Source organism: Triticum urartu, chromosome 5A (assembly GCF_056163025.1).
Source record: "Triticum urartu cultivar PI428250 chromosome 5A, HENAU_Tu73, whole genome shotgun sequence".
NCBI lineage: Eukaryota > Viridiplantae > Streptophyta > Magnoliopsida > Poales > Poaceae > Triticum > Triticum urartu.
The window spans coordinates 626,188,330-626,214,320 of record NC_141877.1 but is presented as its reverse complement, the minus strand read 5'-3'; the positions used below and the strand labels follow the sequence as shown (position 1 = coordinate 626,214,320).

General features: G+C 48.0%; 3 protein-coding genes across 7 annotated transcripts; all 3 read left to right on the top strand.

The window, feature by feature from the left end:
• The first annotated feature begins 8,695 nt into the window (after positions 1 to 8,695).
• On the top strand, positions 8,696 to 9,423 carry LOC147973519 (uncharacterized). Its single transcript, XM_087525030.1, has 2 exons — positions 8,696 to 8,812; positions 8,887 to 9,423. Exons 1-2 carry the CDS (start codon positions 8,696 to 8,698, stop codon positions 9,319 to 9,321), a joined length of 552 nt encoding a protein of 183 aa, XP_087381156.1. The 3' UTR covers positions 9,322 to 9,423.
• A 2,908-nt stretch (positions 9,424 to 12,331) lies between these two features.
• LOC125511146 (uncharacterized) lies at positions 12,332 to 16,152 on the top strand. 5 transcript variants are annotated; one of them, XM_048676444.2, is made up of 6 exons: positions 12,425 to 12,617; positions 12,989 to 13,145; positions 13,317 to 13,608; positions 13,706 to 14,894; positions 15,014 to 15,160; positions 15,269 to 16,152. In XM_048676444.2, exons 3-6 carry the CDS (start codon positions 13,552 to 13,554, stop codon positions 15,724 to 15,726), a joined length of 1,851 nt encoding a protein of 616 aa, XP_048532401.2. In that variant the 5' UTR covers positions 12,425 to 12,617; positions 12,989 to 13,145; positions 13,317 to 13,551; the 3' UTR covers positions 15,727 to 16,152. The 5 variants fall into 5 exon arrangements, with proteins under 5 accessions (XP_048532398.2, XP_048532401.2, XP_048532400.2 ...); XM_048676443.2 differs by having other exon boundaries at positions 12,989 to 13,172; XM_048676441.2 differs by lacking the exon at positions 12,989 to 13,145 and having other exon boundaries at positions 12,332 to 12,617.
• A 4,640-nt stretch (positions 16,153 to 20,792) lies between these two features.
• LOC125511145 (uncharacterized) lies at positions 20,793 to 24,765 on the top strand. The gene is made up of 5 exons (XM_048676440.2): positions 20,793 to 21,197; positions 21,977 to 22,068; positions 22,206 to 23,021; positions 23,437 to 23,587; positions 23,664 to 24,765. The coding sequence occupies exons 1-5, from the start codon at positions 21,053 to 21,055 to the stop codon at positions 24,311 to 24,313; spliced, it is 1,854 nt and encodes a 617-aa protein (XP_048532397.2). The 5' UTR covers positions 20,793 to 21,052; the 3' UTR covers positions 24,314 to 24,765.
• The last annotated feature ends 1,226 nt before the right edge of the window (positions 24,766 to 25,991 follow it).

The window sequence follows — 25,991 nt, the reverse complement described above, 5'->3', positions numbered from 1 at the left end:
CGCCCCGCCACGTCCACTGACGAGCACTGCATCGACGCACAAACAACGCTGCATTGTAGCTTTGGCAGCGCCGAGGAACCAAGCATCCCAGCAACTGCTGCATCGCTGCTCCAGCAGCCGTCGACAGCGCTGCATCGGAGCACCAGTGCCTCTCGGCAATTCTCGCGAGCATTGCATCGCAGCCCCGGCAACGCGGTTGAACGTTGCATTGCAACACCAACAACGGTGCTGCATCGGACACCGGCGCGTCTATGCGGCGTCGCGAGTGCCGCATCGCAGCACCGGCACCGCTGGCAAGAGCTGCGTAGGAGCAACGACGCCTCTCTTTCGGGTCGCTACCGCTGCATCACATCGTGCGGCCGCCCTCGCAACACGAGGGCACTGGCGTGTGCCTATCTCGATTGGAGCGGCATAGACCATAGGAAGCGTGTGCGGAGAAGAGATTTTTTGTCCAAAAGAACCCCCTGGCCAACAGAATTGACAAAAAAGACTACCCGTGAATATATTTGACAAAAAGGACCCCCTGGGCCGTGGCGGCAGGCGCGGCAGGCGACACGTGGCGCCTGCCGCCGCGCCAAGAGGCGGCGGGCCCGGCCGCCACGGCAGGAGGCGGCGGCGCGGGGTATAACGGACCAACTACAGCGTCAGCAGGCGGGACGGAACGGGGCGGGTCAGGTGGGCCCAGCCGCCGCTGCGGGAGGCGGCCGGCGCTGCTCCTGTCGCCTGCAGGCCGACACAACCTGCTACTCGCGGGCCGAGCGGTGGGCCCGGCCGCCACCAACGCTGGCGGCAGCCTGCTACACGCGCTGATTTCCAGGCGCTGCTGACAGCGGTGATTCCCACGCGCGGGAAAATGCATGCTGATGTTTTCGTTTCTTTCGCCCGGGAATCAATCAGTCCTGGTTTAGCTTCTTTATTCGCGATGATTCGCTGCTGTCCGTGAGCGGACGTGACGGCACTGCGGGAATCACTCACCCAACGTTGGCTGTTGCTACGCAATGACACTGCTGAAATACACTCACTCGCTGCGGGTATCCGAGGCTGCGGTAGGTGAGTTTATCCTATTGTGTCGACACTACAGGGATCATCTTCCTTTTATATACTATGCTTCTGCTCCGTGCGCAAACACACTCTCTATGACCTCGTTCCTCTCCTTTGCTCTCTAAGTCTCTAAGTACATAGAGAAAGAAAAGCTGAGTAGGCATTTTCACTCGTGATTTAGGGTGATTTAGAGTTGGATTATGAAGATGGTGAAGTTGAAGAAAATTTAAATCAAGGTAAGGTGTATCCATTTTTGTTGGTTTCGTTCGCATGCATGATGTTTTTGTTCTGTTTGATTAGTTCCTAAGTGTGTATTTTATGTAGTTTTAGGCAATATTTCAGCACTTGGAGGAGGAGTCATTTAGAGCTTCAGGAGTAGGATTTGCGTAGCGAAGTGAAATACGAAGTTGAAGATCAAGGTATGAGCTTTGCAATACATGGATTTTTTTGTGCATGCATGATGGTAATTAGTTAGTCTTTTAGCCATTCATTAGCTATGCGATGTTAGTGCTTAGAGGTTAGAAATAATTTCAAACGACAGATACAACATTTATATTATTTTTTTGAGAAGAGTAGGTTGAAGATGTTGTATCAATGTTAGTTGCGTCCATTAGTATTGGCATGCGAGAAGCTCTTAATACGGTAATTAAGAAAAAAAATTGCACTGTAATTGTTCATTGCATGTGGTATGTTATTTCATGTGGTATGTTTATTAATAAGTCCATGGTTAGGAAACCGTAGGTCTACTTTGTTATGTTGCAGTAATCTAAATTTTCTATGTTAAGATTAGGTGCTAATGTACTTAATGATGTATGTAATTAGGTAAAATAATTCATCTTAGTAGCAAACAAGGAGGAGATGACGTGATTGAAGAAATTGTGTTTCCATCTTCGTTGTCCCTTTTGAGGTGATGACCACATAGATGCAAGTGCTATTTTCATACTTTTGATAGCAGAAAGAAAAATCCGTGTGTAATATTGATGTTCATGTGATAATAGGTTGACTCCGTTCATATAGTACTGGTGACGGAAATTTATTCGAACTATTTGGACTCTTAATTGCATTCGCAAGCACATCCATATTGGAGCTAAGATATAAAATGACACCGTGATTTTGTTAATATTTTTTATATTGATGTACTGTTGCGAATAATGTGTGCATGCCGCTGCAAATATTATTATTTGTAAATAAATGATTGCTATCGTATGATATTTAAAAATTATATAAAGCCGGAAGAAATTAAATGTTTACTCATATGATATTAAAATGTTATTATCGTACTATTATGTTTAATGGTTGTTTGGATAGCGAGTAATTACCATCGGTTTTACTCTCGTAGACGAGTTTGAGAAAAAATATATCAAAATTAGTTTTTAGTAATAGTCGTTTTTACTCTCGTAGACGAGTTTGAGAAAAAATATTATCAAAATTAGTTTTTAGTAATAGTCGTTTCTACTCTCGTAGAAGAGTTTGAGAAAAAATATATCTTTAAATACCTGTTAACCAAATATTTGTAAGCAAATGATTCTAGAAACAAACCGAATATTTGTAACAAAAATACGGTTATTATTTTAGTCGTATGATATGTAAATGTTGTCATCGTTACTAAATGTTCAGTTACTAATTATTTGAAATGTAAACGTGTATGTTGGTTAGGTACTATGGAAAATTTAGTAGTGTACTATGGGAACGTCTTACGCGACGGTCCATTCGGGGTGGATGTGTCCTTGTGCGAGTCAACTACAGTTGTGGTGAGAGACATGGTCAACGTGGGTTACGCAGCTATTAGAAGGTGCATCCGAGCGGTGTTTGGCCCAGTGATGCAGGAAAAAAAATGACAATGGAGGCCTTCGTCGTTGACGGAGGAAATGATTGGACAGTTGCCCGTTGGGGTTTGCGGCCTGTCACAGGTGATCGGTCGTGGGGGTCGTACATGAGGTTTGCAAGCAATCCCAATAACTCAATGTATGGTCAGCCGATGGTGTATGTGGAGTTCATTTCAGTCACTGATGTTGCCGGATGCAGTAGTAGGGGTGGTGAGGTCGAGTTGGCCATCACATCAGCCCCTAGCATCGGCCCATCGGAACCGACGGGCGGCCAGCCTGTGTATGACACAGGATATTGGTCGGCGGCCGTTGACATGAGCGAACACGTGGAGGGATTGCCGGAGGCGCTAGATGATGATGATCATTCTTCTGCGTCTTCGGAGTCAAGCGGAGAAGAAGATGTTCCTCCTCAGAGGGCGGTCGCGGCGGCACTGCAACCTGGGTTTTTACAGGATATGAGCATCACCAACGAATTTCACTCTGCTTCTGGCCTGGGAGCGGGAAGCCTGGAGGTTGGGCAAGTTTTCCCAGATAAGAAGTCTGCTTACCAGGCAATGGGTAGCTATGCAATCGGCATCCACCGCCAGCATAGAGTGAAGCAGTCTGATAAAAAAGAGTTGAAGGTCATATGCATCCACACCGCGAAAGGTTGCCGCGGAAGAGTTCTCGCTAGACTGAAGCCTGGTGTATGTCAGTCATGGCATATCACAAAAATAGTGGAGCATACCTGTGAGCTAACTGGGACTCTTTCAGATCACTACAACGTGACAGCAAAATTTGTGGCACAGACGATGGAAACAATTGTGCAGGGAAGTCTCAACATTAGTGTTAGGGCTCTGCAAAAAGATGCAGAGGATCTAATTGGATTCCCTGTTAGCTACAACAAGGCTAGGCGTGCGAAGGAAAATATATTCAAGAACTTGCATGGTACCTATGAGGAGGCATATTCTTATGCCCCTAGAATGCTTCATCAAATAGCAAGTGCTAATAGGGGGACTCAAGTTTGGCGGAGAGAACATCCAAACCCAATGAACCCGGGTGAGCTAATCCTGGACCGCTTATTCTGGGCATTCGCCCAGACTATACAAGCCTTCAGGCACTGTCGCCCGGTATTATCTTGAAGGAAATATGCCCTAGAGGCAATAATAAAGTTATTATTTATTTCCTTATTTCATGATAAATGTTTATTATTCATGCTAGAATTGTATTAACCGGAAACATAATACATGTGTGAATACATAAACAAACAGAGTGTCACTAGTATGCCTCTACTTGACTAGCTCGTTAATCAAAGATGGTTATGTTTCCTAACCATAGACAAAGAGTTGTTATTTGATTAACAAGGTCACATCATTAGTTGAATGATCTGATTGACATGACCCATTCCATTAGCTTAGCACCCGATCGTTTAGTATGTTGCTATTGCTTTCTTCATGACTTATACATGTTCCTATGACTATGAGATTATGCAACTCCCGTTTGCCGGAGGAACACTTTGGGTACTACCAAACGTCACAACGTAACTGGGTGATTATAAAGGAACATTACAGGTATCTCCAAAGGTAGATGTTGGGTTGGCGTATTTCGAGATTAGGATTTGTCACTCCGAATGTCGGAGAGGTATCTCTGGGCCCTCTCGGTAATGCACATCACATAAGCCTTGCAAGCATTGCAACTAATATGTTAGTTGTGAGATGATGTATTACGGAACGAGTAAAGAAACTTGCCGGTAACGAGATTGAACTAGGTATTGGATACCGACGATCGAATCTCGGGCAAGTAACGTACCGATGACAAAGGGAACAACGTATGTTGTTATGCGGTCTGACCGATAAAGATCTTCGTAGAATATGTAGGAGCCAATATGGGCATCCAGGTCCCGCTATTGGTTATTGACCGGAGACGTGTCTCGGTCATGTCTACATTGTTCTCGAACCGTAGGGTCCGCACGCTTAAGGTTTCGATGACAGTTATATTATGAGTTTATGAGTTTTGATGTACCGAAGGAGTTCGGAGTCCCGGATGAGATCGGGGACATGACGAGGAGTCTCGAAATGGTCGAGACGTAAAGATCGATATATTGGACGACTATATTCGGACATCGGAAAGGTTCCGAGTGATTTGGGTATTTTTCGGAGTACCGGGTAGTTACGGAAGAAGTAATGGGCCTTGATGGGCTTTAGTGGGAAGAGGAAAAAGGCTGCTGCGCCCCCCCTCCCCTCTAGTCCGAATTGGACTAGGGAAAAGGGGGCCGGCCACCTTTCCTACTCCTCCACTTCCTTCTCCCTTCCTCCCCTCTTGATGGACTCCTACTAGGACTTGGAGTCCTAGTAGGACTCCCATCCTGGCCGCACCAATGGCCTTGGCCGGCCTCCTCCTCCTCCATCCTTTATATACAGGGGCAGGGGGCATCCCATAGACACACAAGTTGATCCACGTGATCGTTCCTTAGCCGTGTGCGGTGCCCCCTGCCACCATATTCCACCTCGGTCATATTGTAGCGGTGCTTAGGCGAAGCCCTGCGACAGTAGAACATCAAGATCGTCACCACGCCGTCGTGCTGGCGGAACTCCTCCCCAAAGCTTTGCTGGATCGGAGCCCGGGGATTGTCATCGAGCTGTACGTGTGCTAAGAACTCGGAGGTGCCGGAGTAACGGTGCTTGGATCGGTCGGATCGGGAAGACGTACGACTACTTCCTCTACGTTGTGTGATCGCTTCCGCAGTCGGTCTGCGTGGGTACGTAGACAACACTCTCCCCTCTTGTTGCTGTGCATCACCATGATCTTGCATGTGCGTAGGAAATTTTTGAAATTACTACGTTCCCCAACATATCTGTTGATGGTACCTTTCTCACTGGAAAGTACAAGGGCACACTATTGGTGGCGATTGCAGCGGATGCAAATAATCAGCTTCTTCCTATTGCATATGCATTGGTCGAGAGCGAGAACAAAGATAGCTGGTTGTGGTTCCTGAGCTGCGTGAAGATTGGTGTCATGAAAGAGCGTAAAGGTGTTTGCATCATTTCTGATCGCAACACTGGATTATTAAGCGCTCTTGAAATAATTAAGGCATCGGAAGAAGAGTGGGGTTGGCCCGATCTAGAGGGAAGGTGGTGCATGAGGCATTTGGCAGCAAACTTTTACTCCAAATTCAAAAACAAGGATTGGTTCAAGTTATTCAAGAGGATGTGCATGCAAAAAACTGAAGCCAAAATGGATGCGATATGGGCAGGTATCAATGGTGAGATCGACCGCGCGGCCTTGCCGCAAAGAGAAGACCGGAGGGGTCGTAGGACGGCCATAAATTTGAGCCAGTGGATCACCGAGAATTGCCCTCATTTGGAGAAGTGGGCGCAGGCTCACGACACCGGGGCTCGGTATGGAATAATGACCAGCAACATGTCAGAGGTGTACAATGGTGTTCTTAAAGGGGTGTGAGCACTGCCTATCACAGCCCTAATTGAAGAAACTTGGAACCGGACCCTGTCATACTTTGCAGACAGGGTCACCGTCGCCAAAGCACAAGTTGAATTGAACAAGCCATGGTCCGAGAAGATGCAAAGACATCTGGACGAGAAAGCAAAGAAGTCCCAAAGTCATGGCTGCAGGAAAGTGGACGCACTTAGGAATAAGTGGGAGGTCAATGTGTGAGACAAGTACATTAAGGGTCACCACAGAGGATCAAAAAAGCAAGCTGTCACCCTTGGCTCAACCTCCTGTGAGTGCACTTGTAACAAGCCCAAGCTTGAGGGCTACCCTTGCAGTCATGTGCTCCGGGCGGCTGCTGTTCAAAAAATCAGCGTTGAGCCATACATATCGCCGTACTTCAACATGTACAATCTATACAACACTTGGAACGGTGAGTTCTGGGCTTACGGCATTGATATGAACTACAAAATGTTGTGGCCAGATGGGCCGAAATGGGTTCCGAACGCCGACTTGATGAGAACAGCAAAGGGACGACGTCAGTCTAGGCGTCATCGCAATGACATGGACCATAGCCAGATGGGAGAACCAAGGCGATGCCGCGTTTGCAGGTGTCCTGGACATTCACACAAAGACTGCCCGTATCGAGCCAACAACAACGCATGATGTTGATATATATGTACTCGCCATGTCTATTTATGTTTCTACTCGTTATGTGTACTTATATTAAATTTAAATTGATTCTCTTTGTATTATTGTATTCCTGATGTTAACTTCAGATAATTAATGTAAATCGTATCTTTTTGTATTTTTTAAGTTAATTTTGATTTGCATTTGTATTTCTGTCTTCCTCGTAATTTATATTTGTATGTTTGTGTGCAGGTTATGGGTGAAGTGCCAGTGCTTTTGCAGGGGCCCCATGACGCCGGCCACCGTTGCCACCTATTTTTGAAACCAAATACTAAGCATGATTATCGGCCTTTCAGACTTCGAACCATAAAGAAAACATGGCCAATACACAATCAATTCCTTGCTCACCTTGACGCTTATGGACTACAAGGTTTTGCTAGGCTCACATCATGCCACGACCAAGTACGTTCGGACCCATCCCTTTTGACATCCCTCGTTGACCGGTGGAGACCTGAAACCCACACCTTTCACTTTCGTTTTGGGGAGCTTGCACCTACACTAAAAGATGTTTCTATGATCACTGCTCTACCAATTAGAGGTGAGCCGGTAGTCTCTCCACGAGTGTCTCCATCTTGGGCATTAGATATAGCAGCCCGTCTTGGGATGGAAATGACAGAATCACAACGTTCTGGTAACCCTCGGGGCATCCCACTCGTCTGGCTTCGTGATAACTTTCTTAATTTTTCTAGTTTCGCCAATGAGGAGACAAGAAAAAGACATCTGTTTGCGTATTTGTTGTGGCTCCTCGGGAATCTATTTCCAAATTCACATGGGGACATTGTTGTCCCTAGTCTCATCTAGATTGCAGAGAATATGGTAGATGAACCTTTACCCGAGAAGCCAAAATATAGCTTCGGTTCTGCCATGCTATCTCATACATACAGAGGCTTGTGTGATGCCACGCAAAAAACCTCTTTCACACAAAAAGCTCCATTACTTTGTGTCGCCTATGAGTTTCTACAGTTGTGGTCCTGGGAATACCTCCCTGTAGGACGACCTCGTATAGTACAACCCATATACCCATACGACTTTAGCGAGGGTGCTTGCGCAACTATGGCCACCAGGTGGACAAAGGCACGGAAACGTTGGTCTCCAGATATTGCGAAAAATTGTTACCCTATGTACCACCAGCAGTTTGAGATACTTGATGAGGCAGAAGTCACATGGAACCCGTGGACTCAGGACCAGCTAAAAATGGTCTTTTATGCTCGACACTTCACACCAGGCATGTTGACCGATAGTGCATTCTGACTGACTCGCTGCAACTTATTGTTCCTGTGGTGTGTTGAGCCTTACAACCCAGAGCGTGTAATGAGACAATTCGGTCTCTATCAAGAAATGCCACCACCTTTTCCCAGACGTATCGACGAGGAAACACATAAGTAAGATGTGACATCCCTAAATAGTTAGTGTCCTTTTTAATTTACTAAACTCACACTTTGTTACATAATTTGCAGGCTAACCAATATGGGCAGGGGTTGGAGTTTATACGATTGGAGGGAAGAGGACATTGAATGGGTACACAAGTGGGAAAAATGAAGCGCTAGCAGATATAGTGCATCAACTTAGGTATATTTTATGTACATTATTTTTTTCGATGATCATACGATGCGTGAAGATACTTTGCTTTCGTCACAACGGTTTATATAATTATTTAATTTTGTAGACCGTACGATGGAAGTACACATCAAGCGTACAAGCAGTGGTACTGCATGAACACACGTGCTAGCCTGGCCAGTCAGCCAGCTAATATACCAACACATCTCACACAAGAGGAGCAGGCGCGGAGACATGTTGAGCTGCATGCAGCTTACTATCATGACCAGATGGTAATCACTTGTAACTTTTTTAGGTCCATCATTTCATAATCATTTGAACTAAATAATATCCAAATATTGTTTAGCTTGAAAATGTCGATGAAATAGGGCAGATGGCTACGGATAGCATGCCGGCCCAGGGCCCATATCGCAAGACATTTCAGAAACTTTTGCAACAATTCGTGGCAAAGAAGTTCAGATGCGGTAGAGGCGACGACGTTGTCACTGGAGCATACATGCCGGTAGCGAGGTCAGCCAGACCGAGTGCGGCGCCGTCGTCCAGACCGAGCGAGGCGCGTACGAGCCATGAGCAATGGGGGGAGGGTCCGAGTACTAGAACGACATTGACACGACATGACTCATCTCTGCCACTGCATCGCTCTTCTTCGATGCAGCTTCGTCAGGGGCAGACATCTCAGGACCATGGCACGGGCTTGGATTCGATACCTGAGCAGTTTCTTTCCCCTAACCCATATGCGTACACAGGATATGATGCATACACCCAAGGTGGGGGATCTTAGCCGTATCTCTCCACGCGAGGGATCCCCATGCCCGAGGAGACTCGTGTACCAGATTTAAACCAGCACAACGTACAATGGCCAGACAGTATAGGAGAGGGATATGCTCAGGTAGTCATGTTTACATTTCAATGCATTTACAATGATATCATATATTATCCTTTAACAGTTTGTTTAAAATGTTTCTATGTGCAGGACACACCTGATGTTAATTGGGGCGATGAGAACACCCAACGCGGCGTCAACACAGGTCTCCGGGGAGCATCACATGATCTTGGCGACCCGGTTACATCATTAGTTACAGAGTTCTTCGGAGGGGACGTTATTGGCCCATCTTTTATCCCCGCGGAGTCACAACCATACGCCTACAATTACGCTTCAGGTTCGCAACAAGGATTCGCGACTCCACCACCTACGCAGGACTCGCAGACACATGAAGCCGAATTGGAGTACGGCCGCGGTCTTCGTGTGACCCGGCCACCTAATCGCTTGTCGCCTTCCGGTCGTAAGGAAAGGCCAGGTGGTCATCGTAAATTAGGGTGATTCATCTATGCATGTGCGCGACCCATTGTATCTACATATGTCTATATCAGACTTTTTGATTTGAACATCTATGTATGCTGAAATAAAAATGCACCAGTCAGGAACAATTTTTCCCGCCTATATCTCCCGCCATACTATCCCGCTCCACTCTTTTGCTTATGTTAGGCTGAAATGAATTTTTTTAAAAAATTTGGGCTGATGAATACTGTGCAACCATTGCCCGTCTTAGACACTGAAAAAAAATATTTTCAGGCAACGCTTTCCCCTCAATATTTTAGAAGGACTGCAGAAAAGCATCCATTTTTATGGACTGAGGAGAGCGAGGACGAAGATGATATCTTCATGCCGCCGCTTCTGGGTTCTGCATCGTCAAAGGGCAAGAGTTCTGCATCGTCCAAGGGCAAGAGTACTGCATCCTCGAAGGGCAAGAGTTCTTCATCATCCAAGGGTAAGAGTTCTGCATCCTCGAAGGGCAAGAGTTCTGCATCGACGGAGGATGACGATGATGCCTTCATATAGTTTTTAAGCTATATTCCAGTTGTACCGTTTAATTTAGATGTACTTGCATTATTAGTTTGTACTCTCTTATTGTAAGGCATTATGTTCTATCTTAATTTCATTTTATAGTTGTTGCACGATGTTCGATAATTAGTGGAGGGAAAGAAAATGCCACTACTTTATTCTAAAACTATATATTTTTTCCATCACGACAAGGTACAACTGAAAATAAGATACAACACGACAAGGTACAACTGAAAATAAGATACATCATAGAATTTAAATAAAGCTACATTTAACTACTGAAATGAAGTTACATTAAACTGCAGAAATAAAGATACAAATGATTGCGAAATTTAAAATACTACCACAGGAATCTACTGAGTCCAACGTGGATATTTTCTTTTTCCATCGCCAGCTTCTTCTGCTGCCTTGGTCTGACGAGCCCTTTCTTTCTTTCTCTGCCTCTCCGCCTCACGAGCCTCCTTTCGCTGTCGTTCCTGCTCCTCCATGCGACGAGCCTCTTCCCTGTTTTTCTTTCCTAAATTCTGAAAAAACCGGTGTTGCTCCGCATAGTATTCTTTTAACTCTCTCTCTTGCTCTGCTTTCTCCTCAGCTTCCGCCTTCTCGCGTCGCTCTTCCGCATAGAAACTATTCCACGCACGGCGACTTCTTTCACGAATCTCAGTCACTGCCCAAGCGGGCATCTCCGTGTCAATCCAACGATAGTACATGCACAGAGGCGGAGGAGACTACAATAAGAAACCAGAATGTTATTAAAGAATCTATCAAAATACCAACAATATCTATTTGTGATGGTTATAGCATACCGGAGGCTTGTCGTACTCTAAAATAGCTATGGGTGGATCTTCCTCATAATTGACGCACATGAAAAACTTCATGCCCAACCAATCTGAAAAATCCGTAACCTCCTTCACCTTGCAAAGATCGCCACACCAACACCGCAGGACTGCCACCCCCGGAGGCAAACTTGCTTCTTCATTTTCCTCGGCCTAATGCTTTGATCCGAGCAAGGCAAACTCATACCGACTGAAAAAATGTGTTACACACTTTGCGCGCTACCGATTTCGAGGATGGCTGGACGAGAGCCTCGGTGTCTCCTTTTATAAGTTCAGACGATAAATGATGGCGAGAAAATTAAGCGGGGATATTTACGGTCCCTGTAGTGTCGGCACAACAGCTTCCCATAGCCTCGGATTCCCAGTGCCATCGCATCCACTGAGGCAAAAGAAGCAAATGCAGGATTGATTTCCGGGCGAAAGAACCAAAAGCGTTCATATTCCCGCGCGCGTCGGAGTCACAGCCGTCACTGTCGCGCCTCGGAATCAGCGCCGTCTGCGCACTGTCGCGCGTGCAGCAACACAGGACAGGCCGCCTCGGCTGGTGGCGGCGTGGCCCACCTGCTGGGCCCGCGCGCAGCAGGCCTTGTCGGCAGGGTAGCGACAACGGCAGGGGCGGCCGCCTCACCCGGTGGCGGCCGAGCCCACCTGGCGCGGCCCGTTACGTCGCCGGACTGTGCACTGTGCACACACCGTTATACACCGGGCTGCCGCCTCCTGTTGTGGCGGCCGGGCCCGCCGCCTCATGGCGTGGCGGCAGGTGACACGTGTCGCCTGCCGTGCCTGCTGCCACTTGTGAGGGGGTCTTTTTTGTCTATTTCGTCCGCGGGGGGTCTCTTTTGTCAATTCCAGTGGGCAGAGGGTCTCTTTCGACAAAAAATCCGGAGAAGAAGCAGAGAGACATGAAAAAAAAAGAGTCAGGTTCCTTAGCGAACGAGATAAGGAAGGGCGATGGGTGGGACCCACGGACGCGTGGCGCGCGGGGGACACGACTTATTTGTTTCCGGAATCGGCCGGGCAATAATAATTGTTTTCCTATTTTTCCATGGATGCAATCTGTATAAAGATTTCCCCGTAGGTTTAGCATTTTGTTGAGCCGGGGTGGGGAGTGACGTCCGAATCCGCCGCGTGCCAGCCGCGTCCTCGCCACCACTCCACTCCACCAGCGTGGCGAGTGGCGGCGGCATCGCATCGCATCCGTACGGCCCTTCTCCAACCACCCCTTCTCCTTCCCTCACGCCGTTCTTTCCTCTCCGCCACTCTCCCTCTCTTTCACCCTCCCCCGCCCCGCCGGCATCGAAGATTGCCGCGACCTACTCAACACCGTGAAACTTCTCTACCCAACGCAGATCCTCTCCATCTTCCGGCTGTCCACTGGTTGCTGACCAAGAAACGAAGGTAACCCTCGCCCCTGTTTCCAAATCCTTCTCTGCTTTCTTGGCCGGCGTCTCTACTTCCTATCTGTCTACAAGGGTGCCTCTGCGATCTCGATCTATTGGTGTTCTTGGGGGATCCTACTCCGGTTCTTGGCAATTGTCTTTCCTTTATAACTATATATATACTGAAATCTTTCGCCTTAATTAAGCTTCATAGCACTAGTCTTGGGCCGGGGAGGTTTCTGCCTCAAGGAAACCGCGGGTGTGGGCGACTCCTCTGAATTCTCAATCATCCATTAGTTTTTGAGACTGTTTGTAGAGTAGTTCTTTCTTCATGCGTCAGTCTCTTGCTGTGATTCTGAACTGGCGGTTATTCACCAACTTCCTTTTCAGACAGAAGTGGTTACACAGTGCCTGGACGGGAAACCAAGATCAGTTTCTCACCCAATTCACTGCCCCAATCGTGCTGCAATTCCCCCCTTGTCATTTTCTCCTTCTCGAACGGAAACGAACGGCCCCAGAGAAATTCGGAGGCTGGCACAACGGATCCGTACAGCTCATGAGCGTCTATTTTGCAGTTTGTTTGTTTGTTTGTTTCCCCTTATTGTTTCTGCTGTTGCGTGAATCAATTTCTTTTGTCCTGCTGCTGCAGCGGTTTGACTCCAATCAATCAGTCACACTCTTCCAAAACTGCTGATTGATTTATTGATTGATGATGCAGTGCTGCTGCTAGCTGCCAAGACGACTCCTCCGGCTCTTCCCGGCGTCCCGGGTCACTCTGGCCTTCCTCGTGGCGCCCCCGCTCCGTCGCGCGCTGAATAATGGGGCCTGGGGGCACAGGAGCACGCCATCTCCGCGCCGTCGCTGCTGCCGCGGAGAGCCTCTCCCATAGACAACGGCTAAGCACATGATCGCAAACACGCTCTGTTTTGGGAGCTGATCGGGATTCAGCGGCCATGGCCAAGATGAGCTGCTTCTCCATCCTGCTCACCGGCCGGAGGCAGAAACGAGTGGTACGTGTTTGAATGGTTCTGTCTACCTGTGAGTTTGGAACTTTCGATCGGTGAAGCTTGGTTGCATGTTTTGATTTTGTGTCTCTACTCTGTTCAGCAGGTTGGTGATGCCGACAAGGGTGGTGGAACTGAGAACGATCGCGCCACGGTGAAGCCGGTGGCGGTGGAGTCTACTGACGCGCCGCCGGCGGTTGCCGCTGCCATGGTGGAGAAATGCGGCGACAAGATCGTCGCCGATGTGGTCATCGTGGTGGCGCACAAGGGCGCCAGTGAGGTGTCGCCAGCAAGATCGGACAGTCTGTCTGACGACATTGATTTCGAGTTCCACCCGCAGCACAAGTCCGTCGGCTTCGACGTCCAGGGACCGGAGAAGCATGCCACTGGCACCGTGCCGGACGCGCGTCCGGTGGCCGCGAGCGCCGGGGAGGAGGCCGCGACGGCGGTGGTGGAGGAGGCTGCGGCAGCGGAGGTGGAGGTGGACCCGTCGGCGAAGCTCAAGCGCTCGTGCTCCAACATCGAGAGGAAGCGGCCTGGCCCGAGGGACGCCCCGGGCACGCGGGTGCGGTCGCGCTCCTACGGCGACCTGCCGGGCGACCTCCTCGTGGTCACCACCCCGCGGCGCGCGCACGAGGCGAGCCCCAATGCGTCGGTGAAGACGTCGCGCACCGCCGACGGCGTTATGCTCAAGCGGCGGTCGTCTAGCCAGGTGCTGCCGTCGCGGAGCCGGAAGCTGTGGTGGCGGCTCTTCCTCTGGAGCCACCGCAACTTGCACCGGCCCTGGTCGGCGCGCCCAAGCGACGCTGGCACTCCCCGCGGCGGGTACACGTCGGACACGCTCGAGGAGCCGGCCGACCGCAAGAAGAAGAAGGCGATGGTGGACGAGTCGCCGCCGCAGCCGCCATCGCAGAACCAGTGGGTCGCCTTCTGCGCCGACCACTCCCTGAGCGACCGCGTCAGCGACTGGGTGAGCAGCATCGACAACAGCGGGTGCCTCCGCATCGCCGAGGAGGAGGACGACGGTGGCGACCAGAGCATGGACCTCACCGACGACCGCGTGGCGCGTCCGCGTCCCATGGAGGCCGGGGAGACGTCGGGTAAGGGGGGCCACGGCAAGCTGGCCAAGCGGTGCGCGGCGGCGGACGACGTGGCCCAGGCCAACAGCATCGTCCAGTCCCTCAACGGCTTCTCCTCCGTGGCGCACATCTCCGGGATGGGCCTCAAGGTCGTGCCCATGATCGCGCCCTTCTCCAACCTCCGCGCCGTCAACCTCTCCGGCAACTTCATCGGTAAGCACAGCACCGCCGTCCGGCAAATACAATCCAGCAATGTCAATTGCTACTGTACCAGACAGTAGCACTTTCAGACATTCTGCTGCTGAATTTGTGCTGTTCTGTTCGTCATGCAGTTCATATCTCCCCCGGATCGCTGCCGAAGGGCCTGCACACGCTGGATCTGTCGCGGAACAAGATCGCCAACGTCGAGGGGCTCCGGGAGCTGACGAAGCTGCGCGTGCTGAACCTCAGCTACAACCGGATCTCGCGCATCGGCCACGGTAATTCCCAGACCTGGGGTTCATTGCACTGCGCATCTTCAGTAAATCCTGCTTCTGCGAAGCAACATTTTGTGTACAATCCTGCTTATGGATGTGGGTGTGGATCAGGGCTGTCGAACTGCACGGCGATGAGGGAGCTGTACCTGGCGGGGAACAAGATCGGCGACGTGGAGGGGCTGCACCGGCTGCTGAGGCTGGCGGTGCTGGACCTGGGCTTCAACAGGCTCACCACGGCCAAGGCGCTGGGCCAGCTGGTGGCCAACTACCACTCCCTCCTGGCGCTCAACCTGGTGGGCAACCCCGTGCAGGCCAACGTCGGCGACGACGCGCTGCGCAAGGCCGTCACCGACCTCCTCCCGCAGCTGGCCTACCTCAACAAGCAGCCCCTCAAGCCGCGGGAGGCGGCCACTGACAGCGTCGCGCGCGCGGCGCTCGGCACGGGAGGGCGCAGGAGGGGGGCGCCGCGGCGCCTGAGCCAGAGCCCCGGGTCGTCGTCGTCGTCGTCGTCCAGGAGCAGGTCCAAAGGCAGGCAGCACCACGGCTCGAGCATGACGGCAAGGAAGTGAACGATGATCAACTCTTCTTTTTACTCCTAGAAGAAGAAGGAAGGAAGGCCTCGGCCCCGACGGCAGAGGACACTGCCACATTGGTATCCATCGGTCCTCGCCGGCCGCTTCACGGAGCGTCGCCGCCGTCCTGCTGATCACTCTGGGAGTTGTGTGGACTCGTAGATGGTTGGAAATCATGCGTTTGGGAGCATCCAAGGTGTATATTATTTAGCCCCAAGAAATTTGCGAGGGTTTGGAGTTTGCCATAAGAACTACCGGTACGGAAGGAAGCACTGTTGTGGGTTGGTCGACGCTCTCGGACAAGAAGGGTGAGACGTCAGTTGTCGTTGAGGGCATTCGGTTGCTCTACCTCTTCGACGGATATTAGCATTCCCTTGAGAACGTGAACTTGGGGATACATCTGTGTCTCCATCATTTTGGTTATCTCGCTGCTTTGTATTATACTCCCTTCGTCCGGAATTACTTGTCGTAGAAGTAGATGTATTTAGATATATTTTAGTTCTACGTACATCCATTTTTGTGACAGGTAATTCGGAACGGAGGGAGTACTAGATGACCGGTTGAGCCAAACGGCAGAGTCCCGCTTGAAACCATGAGTGCTTTGAAAATAATTGGACTGTTAGTAACTTTGGTGTGAGGAACTACTTAGGCTACCAACACAAACTCTTTTAATCAAAAAATAATAAGGATTTCTCTTTACAGATATATACTTAACGTGCGCAATTTGTGATCAATCACATTTTCGAAAATGGAATTGGAATAGTTGTTAACATAGGTAACACTTTTCAATTAAGATAGCATATGACAATATATAAATGAAGGTTTGGTTCTTCTTAGGGATTCACCAACTATTAGTGCACACATACTCAGACCCAACAAAATATTTCTTCACTAGGAACCAACTAGCTACATCACACAGCGAGGCTCCATCATCCGTGAAATCGGATTCTTTGTGATATGAATATGTGCCTTTGGTATGGAGCAGACAAATTGATTCACGAGTAAGCCAGTCAAGGTCAGCAATAGCATCACGAGTAAATATGATATTTTTTGCTTTATCTTTTTTTGCGGGGAATATTTTTGCTTTATCGGGAGTCATTCTCGATGGCGAAAATTAACCGCCTCTAGAAGATCTTGTACAATTACCAGCATATGTTATAAGGATCTCATCATCGCCTCCTGCACGAAGAATTTCACTTTTCGGAAATTAATCTTAAGGTCAGACAACAACTCAAACATGTATAGTACTATCTCCGTCCTCGTCTTCTTCGCATTTTGTGCGATTGGGGAGGAGATTTCACCGGGGGGGGGGGGGGGGGGGGGGGGGGGGGGGAAGTTGGGTGGTGATTAAATATGCGTCGGGTTCCTGGTCCAGGTGTGAAGTTGATTCCTCCATAAGATGACAGCTCCTTCATGTGAATCTTGTGCCAATGTTTCCGTGCTCCAAATAGACAGTCGGATAGTGATATCACGCCGTCCCGTTCGTCCGGTTGCGACCAGAAAACCTTGCTTAACACGTACGGGTAGGAGTAGGATTTCTCAAGCCATTAGTAGATTGGATTGGATTACGCTAGCATGCATGCTACCCTGTATACAGTTGTGTAGGCAGTTCAAAGTTTTCGGATTTTTTTGAATTTTTCTGTTTTTCTTAATTTACTGTTCATTAGGTGTAGATGAGTCTGGGCATCGAATTGAATCTTCGTTTCAGAGACTCTTTTGCTGTCTATGTTTTCGAGTGATAACGCAGCGCAGAGACTGAAACTAGGGACTCAAAGTCCACTTGTTGACGGTGCAACGGTTGAGTAGTCTCACGGCCGCGCGCGACCGGGCACCGGCTCTCGCTTAATATCAGCGGGGCGTGTCCAGTGATCACATGGGCACGTTACGTTACGTACGTGGAGTTTTTTTTATGTGGAAGGAGTGGTACAGAAAATATACTACGGATTAGGAAGACCAGTTGAGTTGTATACAGCGGAGACAGAGACGACCTGCATGCGAGTGTGAAAGCTCAAACTTGGGACGCGCGAGTAGAGTAGCCAGGAGTATTAGGTGCCGGGTCGTGGTCGACCGCAGCCGACTTCCAATTTGTTAGTAATACAAATTCCGACGCGCGTCGTGTGGTAGCGTTCGTCAGCACCGTCCGAATTATGTATGCACTTGTCCTAATCTCGATCGATGGGGCGGGAAATTTCTACTCCTGCGCGGGCGGTCAGCTGCACCGGCCGTGTGTGTATATCTAGGAAGATCGAACCGTGCTATACGTACGACATTTCACGTACGAATTCTGTCCGACGGACCAGATCCAACCGTAGTTGGATTCAAACTCCAGCGACGGCTGGATGTTGCATCGTACCAAGTCGAACAAGTCATAGTCGTACGTGTAGTAGTTTCGATTCTCAAATTTCAGTTTCGTCCTACCTATACAAGGTCTCCCCTCCTGGCGCGAAGAGAAAAACAATTCTACCATACGTGAGATATTTCATGCATGGATCCATCCATCATGGTTGCTTTAGTATTCACCACCTTCCGATTATTTTGGTGTTCTATCATGTATCAGCAAGAGAGATTGGCCGTGTTAATCAAATGAAATGATGATGAATTTGTTGCACTGGTCACTTGATGGTTGGCAATTCAACATTTGCTCGGGATCTGTATATATATGTGATCATTCCGTATCAGGATTGTTCCGGTTTCAAGGCACCTTCCGCGACGACCAGCCCGGCGTGGAGGCATATGTACAAATAACCGCGATCGAACCACGTGCACGCGTATGTACAAATAACCACTGTTTGTGAATATACATACACCTCCGACGTGTTTGGTTACCTGCATAGTTTTTTGCCTCTTTGCATATGTGTCTCTTTTTTTCTTTTGAACAACAACCACACATTGCATTAAACATGGGATTACAACGCCTACACACGTGGAAGCCATACAGGACTACTAGAAAGACCGGTGACATGAAGCTAACCATCGCCCACCATCGATCACCGTCACCGCCGGAGCATCACCGGGACATAGAGGAGGGTATCCACCATGCCCAGATCTAGTAGAGCACCTTTGCAGACATGGCCGTTTTTCGAACCGAAGAACTGGCCGGCCGTTAATGAGGAGACCAGGGCAATGTGGCGCGTCGGCCAGGAATCATATCCGTGTCCACCAAATCCCGACACCGGCCTCTTTACTCGACATGGACGTGTGACTTGGTTGGGGCTGAGTGAGCTAATACAGGCTCAAGACCATGTTGTGCATATTGTTTAGTTGTCTGCATGTAGCCTGGCTGCATCAGGGTTTTCCTAGCGTTGAGTTGTATACAGTGGAGACAGAGACGAGTTGCGAGTGTGGATGCAGTTCAAACTTGGGACGCGCGCGAGTAGAGTAGCCAGGAGGTGCCGGGTCGTGGTCGATCGCAGCCGACCTTCGATTTGTTATTACGTTTACGACAATCGCCAGGCGCGTAAGTATGGAGCGTAAACACGACACAGCACGTCAGCACCGTCCTAATTATGTATGCATCTGTCCTAATCTCTCGATCGATGAGGCGGGAAATATCTAAGCCAGAGTGCACCTGCGCGCGCGGTTTGAAAACCGAAATTTGGAGCGTGGTTCTATCTAACTACATGTAGGAGAGTACTAGGAGACTAGGTAGGAGCATTAGTTAATCGGTCAGCTGCACCGGCCGTGCATGTGTACGCCTCACCAACAAAGATTTGCAAATTTCAGTTTCGTAGTACATTGTCTGGAAGCTTCGGGGCATCGGGAGCCGTGGAAAGTGTGATCATTTGGTTAACAATACATACACTCCACCAGCACCAGTCAATTCATTTGGTTGTTTGGGCAACTTGTCTAAAAAAGAAAGGGTCTGTCTAGGATACATATGTCACATCTAAGCTGATGTCCACTTTGTTTGTGGTTTATTTTTTTATTTTATTTTTTTATTTCTTGTTGCTACATTATATACTTGTAGGAGCTTAGTTGTAATATCCTTAAAAAACATCTAGATGTGAATTAGACAAACTGAAAAGGAAAAGTTGTTCGGACAAACGGAACTAGCCGAAACGAAGGCCACCGGCTCCATTGTTTAACCTTTTTATTTATTATACTTCCTTTGTTTCTAAATATTGTCTTTCTAGACATTTTAAATGGTTACAATATACGGATGTGTGTAGACATATTTTGTTTTGGATATTTAAATTTTTTTAAAAAACAAATATTTAGGAACGAAGGGAAGGGAGTAGTACGATCACTTCACTGTCATCCCTTCCCTTCTCTTCCCGTGGACAGTACACACTACAGACACTATAATTAATCAATTGCGTGCCCGGGCGACCGGCAGGGCAGGCACCGTACGTCGTTGCCGGCCAACTGTTGAACGCTCCCCGCCTAATCAAGTACTCCTCCTGCTATGCTTGATTGGCGAGATGGGCGGACCACGCAAGAGAGACCGACCGTGTCAAACGACGATGAAATTGTTGCACTGATCACTCTCTCGATCTGTATATGACCATTCCGTATCAAGATTTTCGCCTAAAAAAAGATTTTCTTTCTTTTCCCCTCGAAAAAGAAAGAAAGATTGTTCCACTTTTCCGGCACCTCCCGCCCCGCGACGACCTGCCCGGCAGGGGAGGCTTTCCCAATTCGGACGATGCGATCGGACCACGTGCAGGCAACCATCGCCCAGTATTGCCACCTCCCACGAATCGAGCACACGCGTTTTTTGCGTACGCGCTCTGCTCTCAGTGTATGGTCGGCATTTTTTTTTCATGTACGGAGAATAGTTTACACCGCTTGCACACGCTAATGAAGGGGCAAGTGATTAATTAATTAGTGGCCACGTCGTCCATGTGAATGTGAATGTGATGTGAGCCAGTCTCACATTCTGGAGTCTGGACTCTGGACTCTGAACTCTGAACTGGCTGGCCAGAGCGCTTCATAAGAAGCAGCAGACAAATTTCGCACTACTGTCACCAAAAAGAAAAGAAAATTTTGCTGTCAGCACGGGCCCACGCGCAGGGAGGGCAGGGGGAGGGGGTACAATAATGAGACAAGCGAGGATGCCGGAACGTGAGCGGAAATCCACGGGGGCGCGAGGCCAGAGGGCCGGTCGAAACAAAAGGGCAGGTGCGGAATTCCTTGCGCGCAACCGCCCGCTGCCGCGCGGGCGCAGCAGCGCAAGCGCCGCCACCCGACGCGCCTCCTCCCGGATTCCCCTCCTTCCCCGACGCGACCGCCCCAAATCCAGCCCCTCCGCCTCCCCGCGCCGGCTCGCTCCCTCAAATACGCTCCTGCCCGCTGTCTCTGCCTCGTCTCTTGGCGGGCCAGGATGATGGGCGGCGGCGGCACCCGCGGGCGGCGGAGGTGGACGCAGCGGTCGTGCCGGGCGGGAGGAGCGGGCGGGGTCGTCACGCGGACGGTGGCGGCGCCGGAGGATCGCGGCGCGAGCGCGGCTACGCGGCGGAGCGCTGCAGGTTAGCGTCCGGTGTACTGCTGCTTAACTGTAATTGTCGTGCACTTTGGATTCCTTGTCGTGTTCCTGGTGCTTGCTTTTATGCCTGCCTAATTCGTCGTGCTGTTTTCGGTCGATTTCGCTGGGCCGTTTCAAACGGATGTTGGTTGCTAGTTAGATTGCTTCCGGAAATGAATGGAGGCTTGTTAAGCTGTTATGGAAATTAGTTGCTTGGTTGCATCGCTTAATCAGTTGCTTCCAGGACATAATCAGGGAGAAACCATGGAAATTGTAATTATTACAAAAAAAATAAAATACAGGCATCCTCTGTTTAGCGTTTGTCCCAGGAAAACAAACAACGAGCAAGAGATCATGCAAGATTTCTGAAGAACTGGTCCGTCTGGAAAAATTTAAACAACATCATACTAGTGTAGAGTAGGATAAAACTTGGGAACGTGGAGGATGAGGACGAGTCAACGTCAGTATGAGCCCAAACTTGCATCGCAATTCCCCTTTATTTTTTTGATGCCGATTTAGATGCGTACTCTTGACAATTCAGATGCGCGAACAATCTAAACAAGTAAGCAAGCAGAAGGATCCAACTTAATTTCGCTGTCCCTTGCGACGCCTCTGTAACTCTATTATATTTGGTGGCATGCGTATGCAACCATTTTAGATCGATGTGACTTCGCTTGCGTGCTGATCTTTGAATGGTTCTTGCTATGCATCAAAGAAAATAAACTACCGTAAAACAAAGAGGACTGCTTACTTTGGAGTTGACCTCTTCTTGTTTTGCTTCAGGGTTTGCTCATGTGGACAAGCAGCAGCGTCTCTACGGACTATCATCACAAGATTCCACAAGTAGCAGTAGATCTACAATAATAGAAGATTTTGTAAGTTGTTCACTTGCTCGCTATTCTTCGATCAACAGTATATAGTATAAAATTTCTGCTACTTGGAAACATTTTATATTCTTAAACTGCTCCATTGTTTGTTGCTTTTCGTTTCTGATTTCTTTTTCTTGATGCAGCTTCATTCGGATTTATGTGAATATAAGCGTAAGAGGTCCAGCGGCAATGCTACAAAATGCCTTCCTAACCACCATTCTCTGTCATCCATGATGTCAGAATCAAGGAATCATAGTGCAGCAACTGAAATGCCGGCAGCTTCTGAAAAACCTTCCTTTTCATGGCCAACAGAGAAGCAAGTCCCCAACAATAAAAATCTTTTTCCTGCCACCAGTACTGTGTCGGATAATGGGTCGCCCTACCGTCCTAAATTTCATCTTGACAGAGGTAGGAACAATGCAAAGCAGACTCCAACACCCAAAGAATCCAGTGGCATGTGCAGTTTCAGTTATCAATTAGCTAGAGGTGCTGGAAGATCTGATTCTATGAAGATGGGCCCTACAAGTGCAAAGTGCTCCCTTGCAGAGACAATGTCGATGTTACGTCAACGGCGGTTTGGTCGCAGTTACCAGAATCAAAACCGCATCGGTGCATTAAATCGGAGGCATAAGAACACACAATCTGGAGGAGCAATCAACATGGTAAAGAAAGAGGAGACTTATAATCAGTCTGATTTGTCAACAGGAAGACACTGGCAAACTTTGTTGGATAATGCATTAGTTCGAGGGAGGTTACAGCCACTCAATGAGGAATCACCTGAACAACTGTGGAGCTGTACAAACAGTGAATCTGATAAGGCGATATGCTTTTCCTCCGGTGGCAGCATTGATGGTTTGCAAGTATCTTTTTCAAGTGACACTAGTGACACAAGTGATAACTCCAATTTATCTTCTCTGGGTACAGTGTCAAATGATCAGTGGAGGATGTCCTTCAAGAAGGTAATTACAAAAGAACTATTCGTAATAATACTGATCAAATGCTTCACCAGTAACTCATTTAGTATCTAGGAGTATTTTCTTATGATACTATGTTGCATAGGAGCTTTGGTTATTTTACAAGTCGGTAGAATTAGAAACATAGGGCAGGTTTCTGTTTGCAACTTGTTACTCTACACGACCTGCCATAAGTTTGGTTCCTTTCACTTTTGGTTACTTTTTATAAGTCTGTAGAATCTGAAACATGGGGCGGGCTTCTGTTTCCAACTAGTTATGCTATTTACTTTCACTCAAAATAAGCTTACTACTAAGCTATCAATTGTCAGTATATTAGTAGAAACTATTTTATCTGTCTTCTAATTTTGCTTTAGCTCAAATATGGTAGCTAACCTGAGCCTCTTCTTCTGTTGTACATCAGGTACACTGTCCACTTGCTGCACGGATAAATTATATCCCCCGAGCTTCCTGCAAGGAGATTGAGCAGGCAAGCCCTGTATCTGTTCTTGAATATCCAGCTGGGGATTTTTCTGATGCTGAAAACATCAAGCAGGATACAACAGATCCTCATGGTCAGCTATCTTGCCATTCAAATGTTTCAATCATTCTTTTCTGTAGCTAATAATTCTGTGTTACTCTTCAATGCAGCTCCCCAGCTAAGGCATGAGCTTCCATCAGAAGAAAATATTACCGAGGTAGCAGTGGATGCTGCAATTAATAATTACTTGTGCTCTGAGATGGAGGCTACTGAAACTGATGAAACCATACAGCTGGTTGAAGACACCCCTTGTGAATTTGAGGACGAAGAGGAAAGAGAGTTCTGCTACTTGCTGGACATTCTAATTGCTTCTGGTATTCATGGCGTTGAGGAGGATCAGCTGTACAAGGTGTGCCAGTCCCTTGATTGCCCTGCAGGCTATGACGTGTTTGACAAGCTTGAGAAGAAATACAAAAAAGTGGCTCAATGGTCAAGGGCAGACAGGAAGGTCACCTTCGACATGGTAAACTCCATACTGTCGGAAATTCTTGCCCCATGTTTGGACATGCACCCTTGGGCAACTACCGCGAGGAATATGGCGCCAGCGTGGGGCTCAGAGGGCCTGTTGGAGAAATTGTTGCAGGTCTTGACTCGGCGGCGAGAAGAACTTGCGCCAAGAGTGCATAAGAAGGAGAAACAAGTGTTAAATCAGAAATGGCCAGATTTGGCAGATTACATTGAGAGGGCAGGTAGGGATGTTGAGAGGATGATAAAGGATGATCTTCTGGAAGAGCTGGTTCTGGAGTTGATGTCCAGCTAGTTGCAAAGCTACTGCTGGAGTTGGTGTCAGCTTTCTTAGGCCCAAGGAGGTTACAAAGTTGCTGTAGGAGTGTAGGTCATTGCTTTCTGTGTTAGGCCAGGTTGATCATTGGTTGTACGGAGTATTTGTTTCTTTGGTCCTTAAGGTCAGAGTTCCCCCAATTTTTTGTTAAACAAGTTGTTGACACTTTTTTTTTGTGTCGAGTCGCCGTGCTTGTTGTAGCATATTATTCGAGAAGATGCTTGTTGTAGGATATAGGGTATGGGACAGGAAGTGGTGTGGTCTGTTAGGTTAGGTGAGGGAGGCACATAGTTGAAATTCATTCTTGGTACCAAAGGGGAGTAAAATGTGGGAGAGTTGTTTCCCCTTTTTTGGATTTTGTCAGTCGTTACAATTATGTAAATCAGGTCGGTCAGTTGTAGTCATGAACATTTATATTCTTATCTTTTTGCGCGAACAGCTATGATTATTATTGCGTACACGAGAAATAAAACTCGGTAGATAAAGTTGAGCGTATATGTTTCCTTATATCTCTAGGACTGAATTTATAGTTTCACCATTGTTCTGTTGATGTTGCATTCACTGAATATTGACTGAAAGATGTTCATTTTTTTCTGAATGATGCTGGAGAACTGCATGTATAATACTGCCTCCATTCCAGAATATAAGGTGCATCAATTTTCGTAAAAATAAACACATGTAAATTTGACCTGGATTACACTGCAATACAAAAAATATATATATATAATATAAAAATACTTCTCATGATGGTTCTAATGATTCCAGAATATAAGGTATTATTATATGATCAATACTTTTTTTTCTAAAAACTTTGAACATGCACATGTTTGACTTTAAAAAAACTAATACATATTATTATTATTTTTGAACTCAATACATCTTATAATTTGAAATGGAGCAAGTATTAAAGAAGGGAAGGTTTTACACAACCAACATACACCCAGCAAACCAAGAAAAGGAAGAGAAGCAAAAGCAAAGCCGCAGGCACAACTCGCTATAAATAGATGGCGAAAAAGAAAATATGACGGTCACACACAAAACGAAGACATGAAAAGAGAACACCAACTCTAGCGACCGTAAATTTTTTTAGAAAATATTATAAAAATGAAACGACAAAAACTTGGATCCATCCATTGCCTAGCATTGGTTTTAATCTGATGGATGACTCTTCGCAATGGCAAGTGTTTCTTGTTGAAAATCCTGTCGTTCCTCTCCCTCCAAATGCGCCCTAGATTATTAGGATTTAGGAGTGCCGATGAATTTAGAGCCTTCCTCTTTGTGCCATGAGTCCTCGACCTGGCCTCCTGCCACCACTCATCTATTGGAAGAAGGGCCGAGGGAGCGATTTCGCTCATATTTGCCTATTGCAACACCGAGCTCCAAATGATCAAAATGGCACAGCGACCCATACGGAGGTGCAGAAGCGTCTCTTGTGTAGAGTTATGAAAACAACAAGAATCGTTATGAGGTAAATCCCTCTTGGATTTAGGGAACGGGCAGAAGTGCTTTTTTCTGGAACTATCGCTGGATTCAAGGATGGTCCGTGGAGGATCTTGCACCGAGGTTTTCAGTGATGTAAATCCGATCATCAGGTTGCGCAGAACCGTTCCTAAAGCGACTGCGAATTGTACTTCAACCAAAGATATCAAGGGTCAGA

Bases quoted from the DNA above. Each gene is read 5' to 3' on its own strand.
- LOC147973519 (XM_087525030.1), top strand. From the start codon at position 8,696: ATGAACACACGTGCTAGCCTGGCCAGTCAGCCAGCTAATATACCAACA. The intron at 8,813-8,886 runs GTAATCACTTGT...AATATTGTTTAG, and splicing joins CTTACTATCATGACCAGATG to CTTGAAAATGTCGATGAAAT.
- LOC125511146 (XM_048676441.2), top strand. From the start codon at position 13,552: ATGGCCAAGATGAGCTGCTTCTCCATCCTGCTCACCGGCCGGAGGCAG. The intron at 13,609-13,705 runs GTACGTGTTTGA...TACTCTGTTCAG, and splicing joins GCCGGAGGCAGAAACGAGTG to CAGGTTGGTGATGCCGACAA. The intron at 15,161-15,268 runs GTAATTCCCAGA...GGTGTGGATCAG, and splicing joins GATCTCGCGCATCGGCCACG to GGCTGTCGAACTGCACGGCG.
- LOC125511145 (XM_048676440.2), top strand. From the start codon at position 21,053: ATGATGGGCGGCGGCGGCACCCGCGGGCGGCGGAGGTGGACGCAGCGG. The intron at 22,069-22,205 runs GTAAGTTGTTCA...TTCTTGATGCAG, and splicing joins CTACAATAATAGAAGATTTT to CTTCATTCGGATTTATGTGA. The intron at 23,022-23,436 runs GTAATTACAAAA...GTTGTACATCAG, and splicing joins GGAGGATGTCCTTCAAGAAG to GTACACTGTCCACTTGCTGC.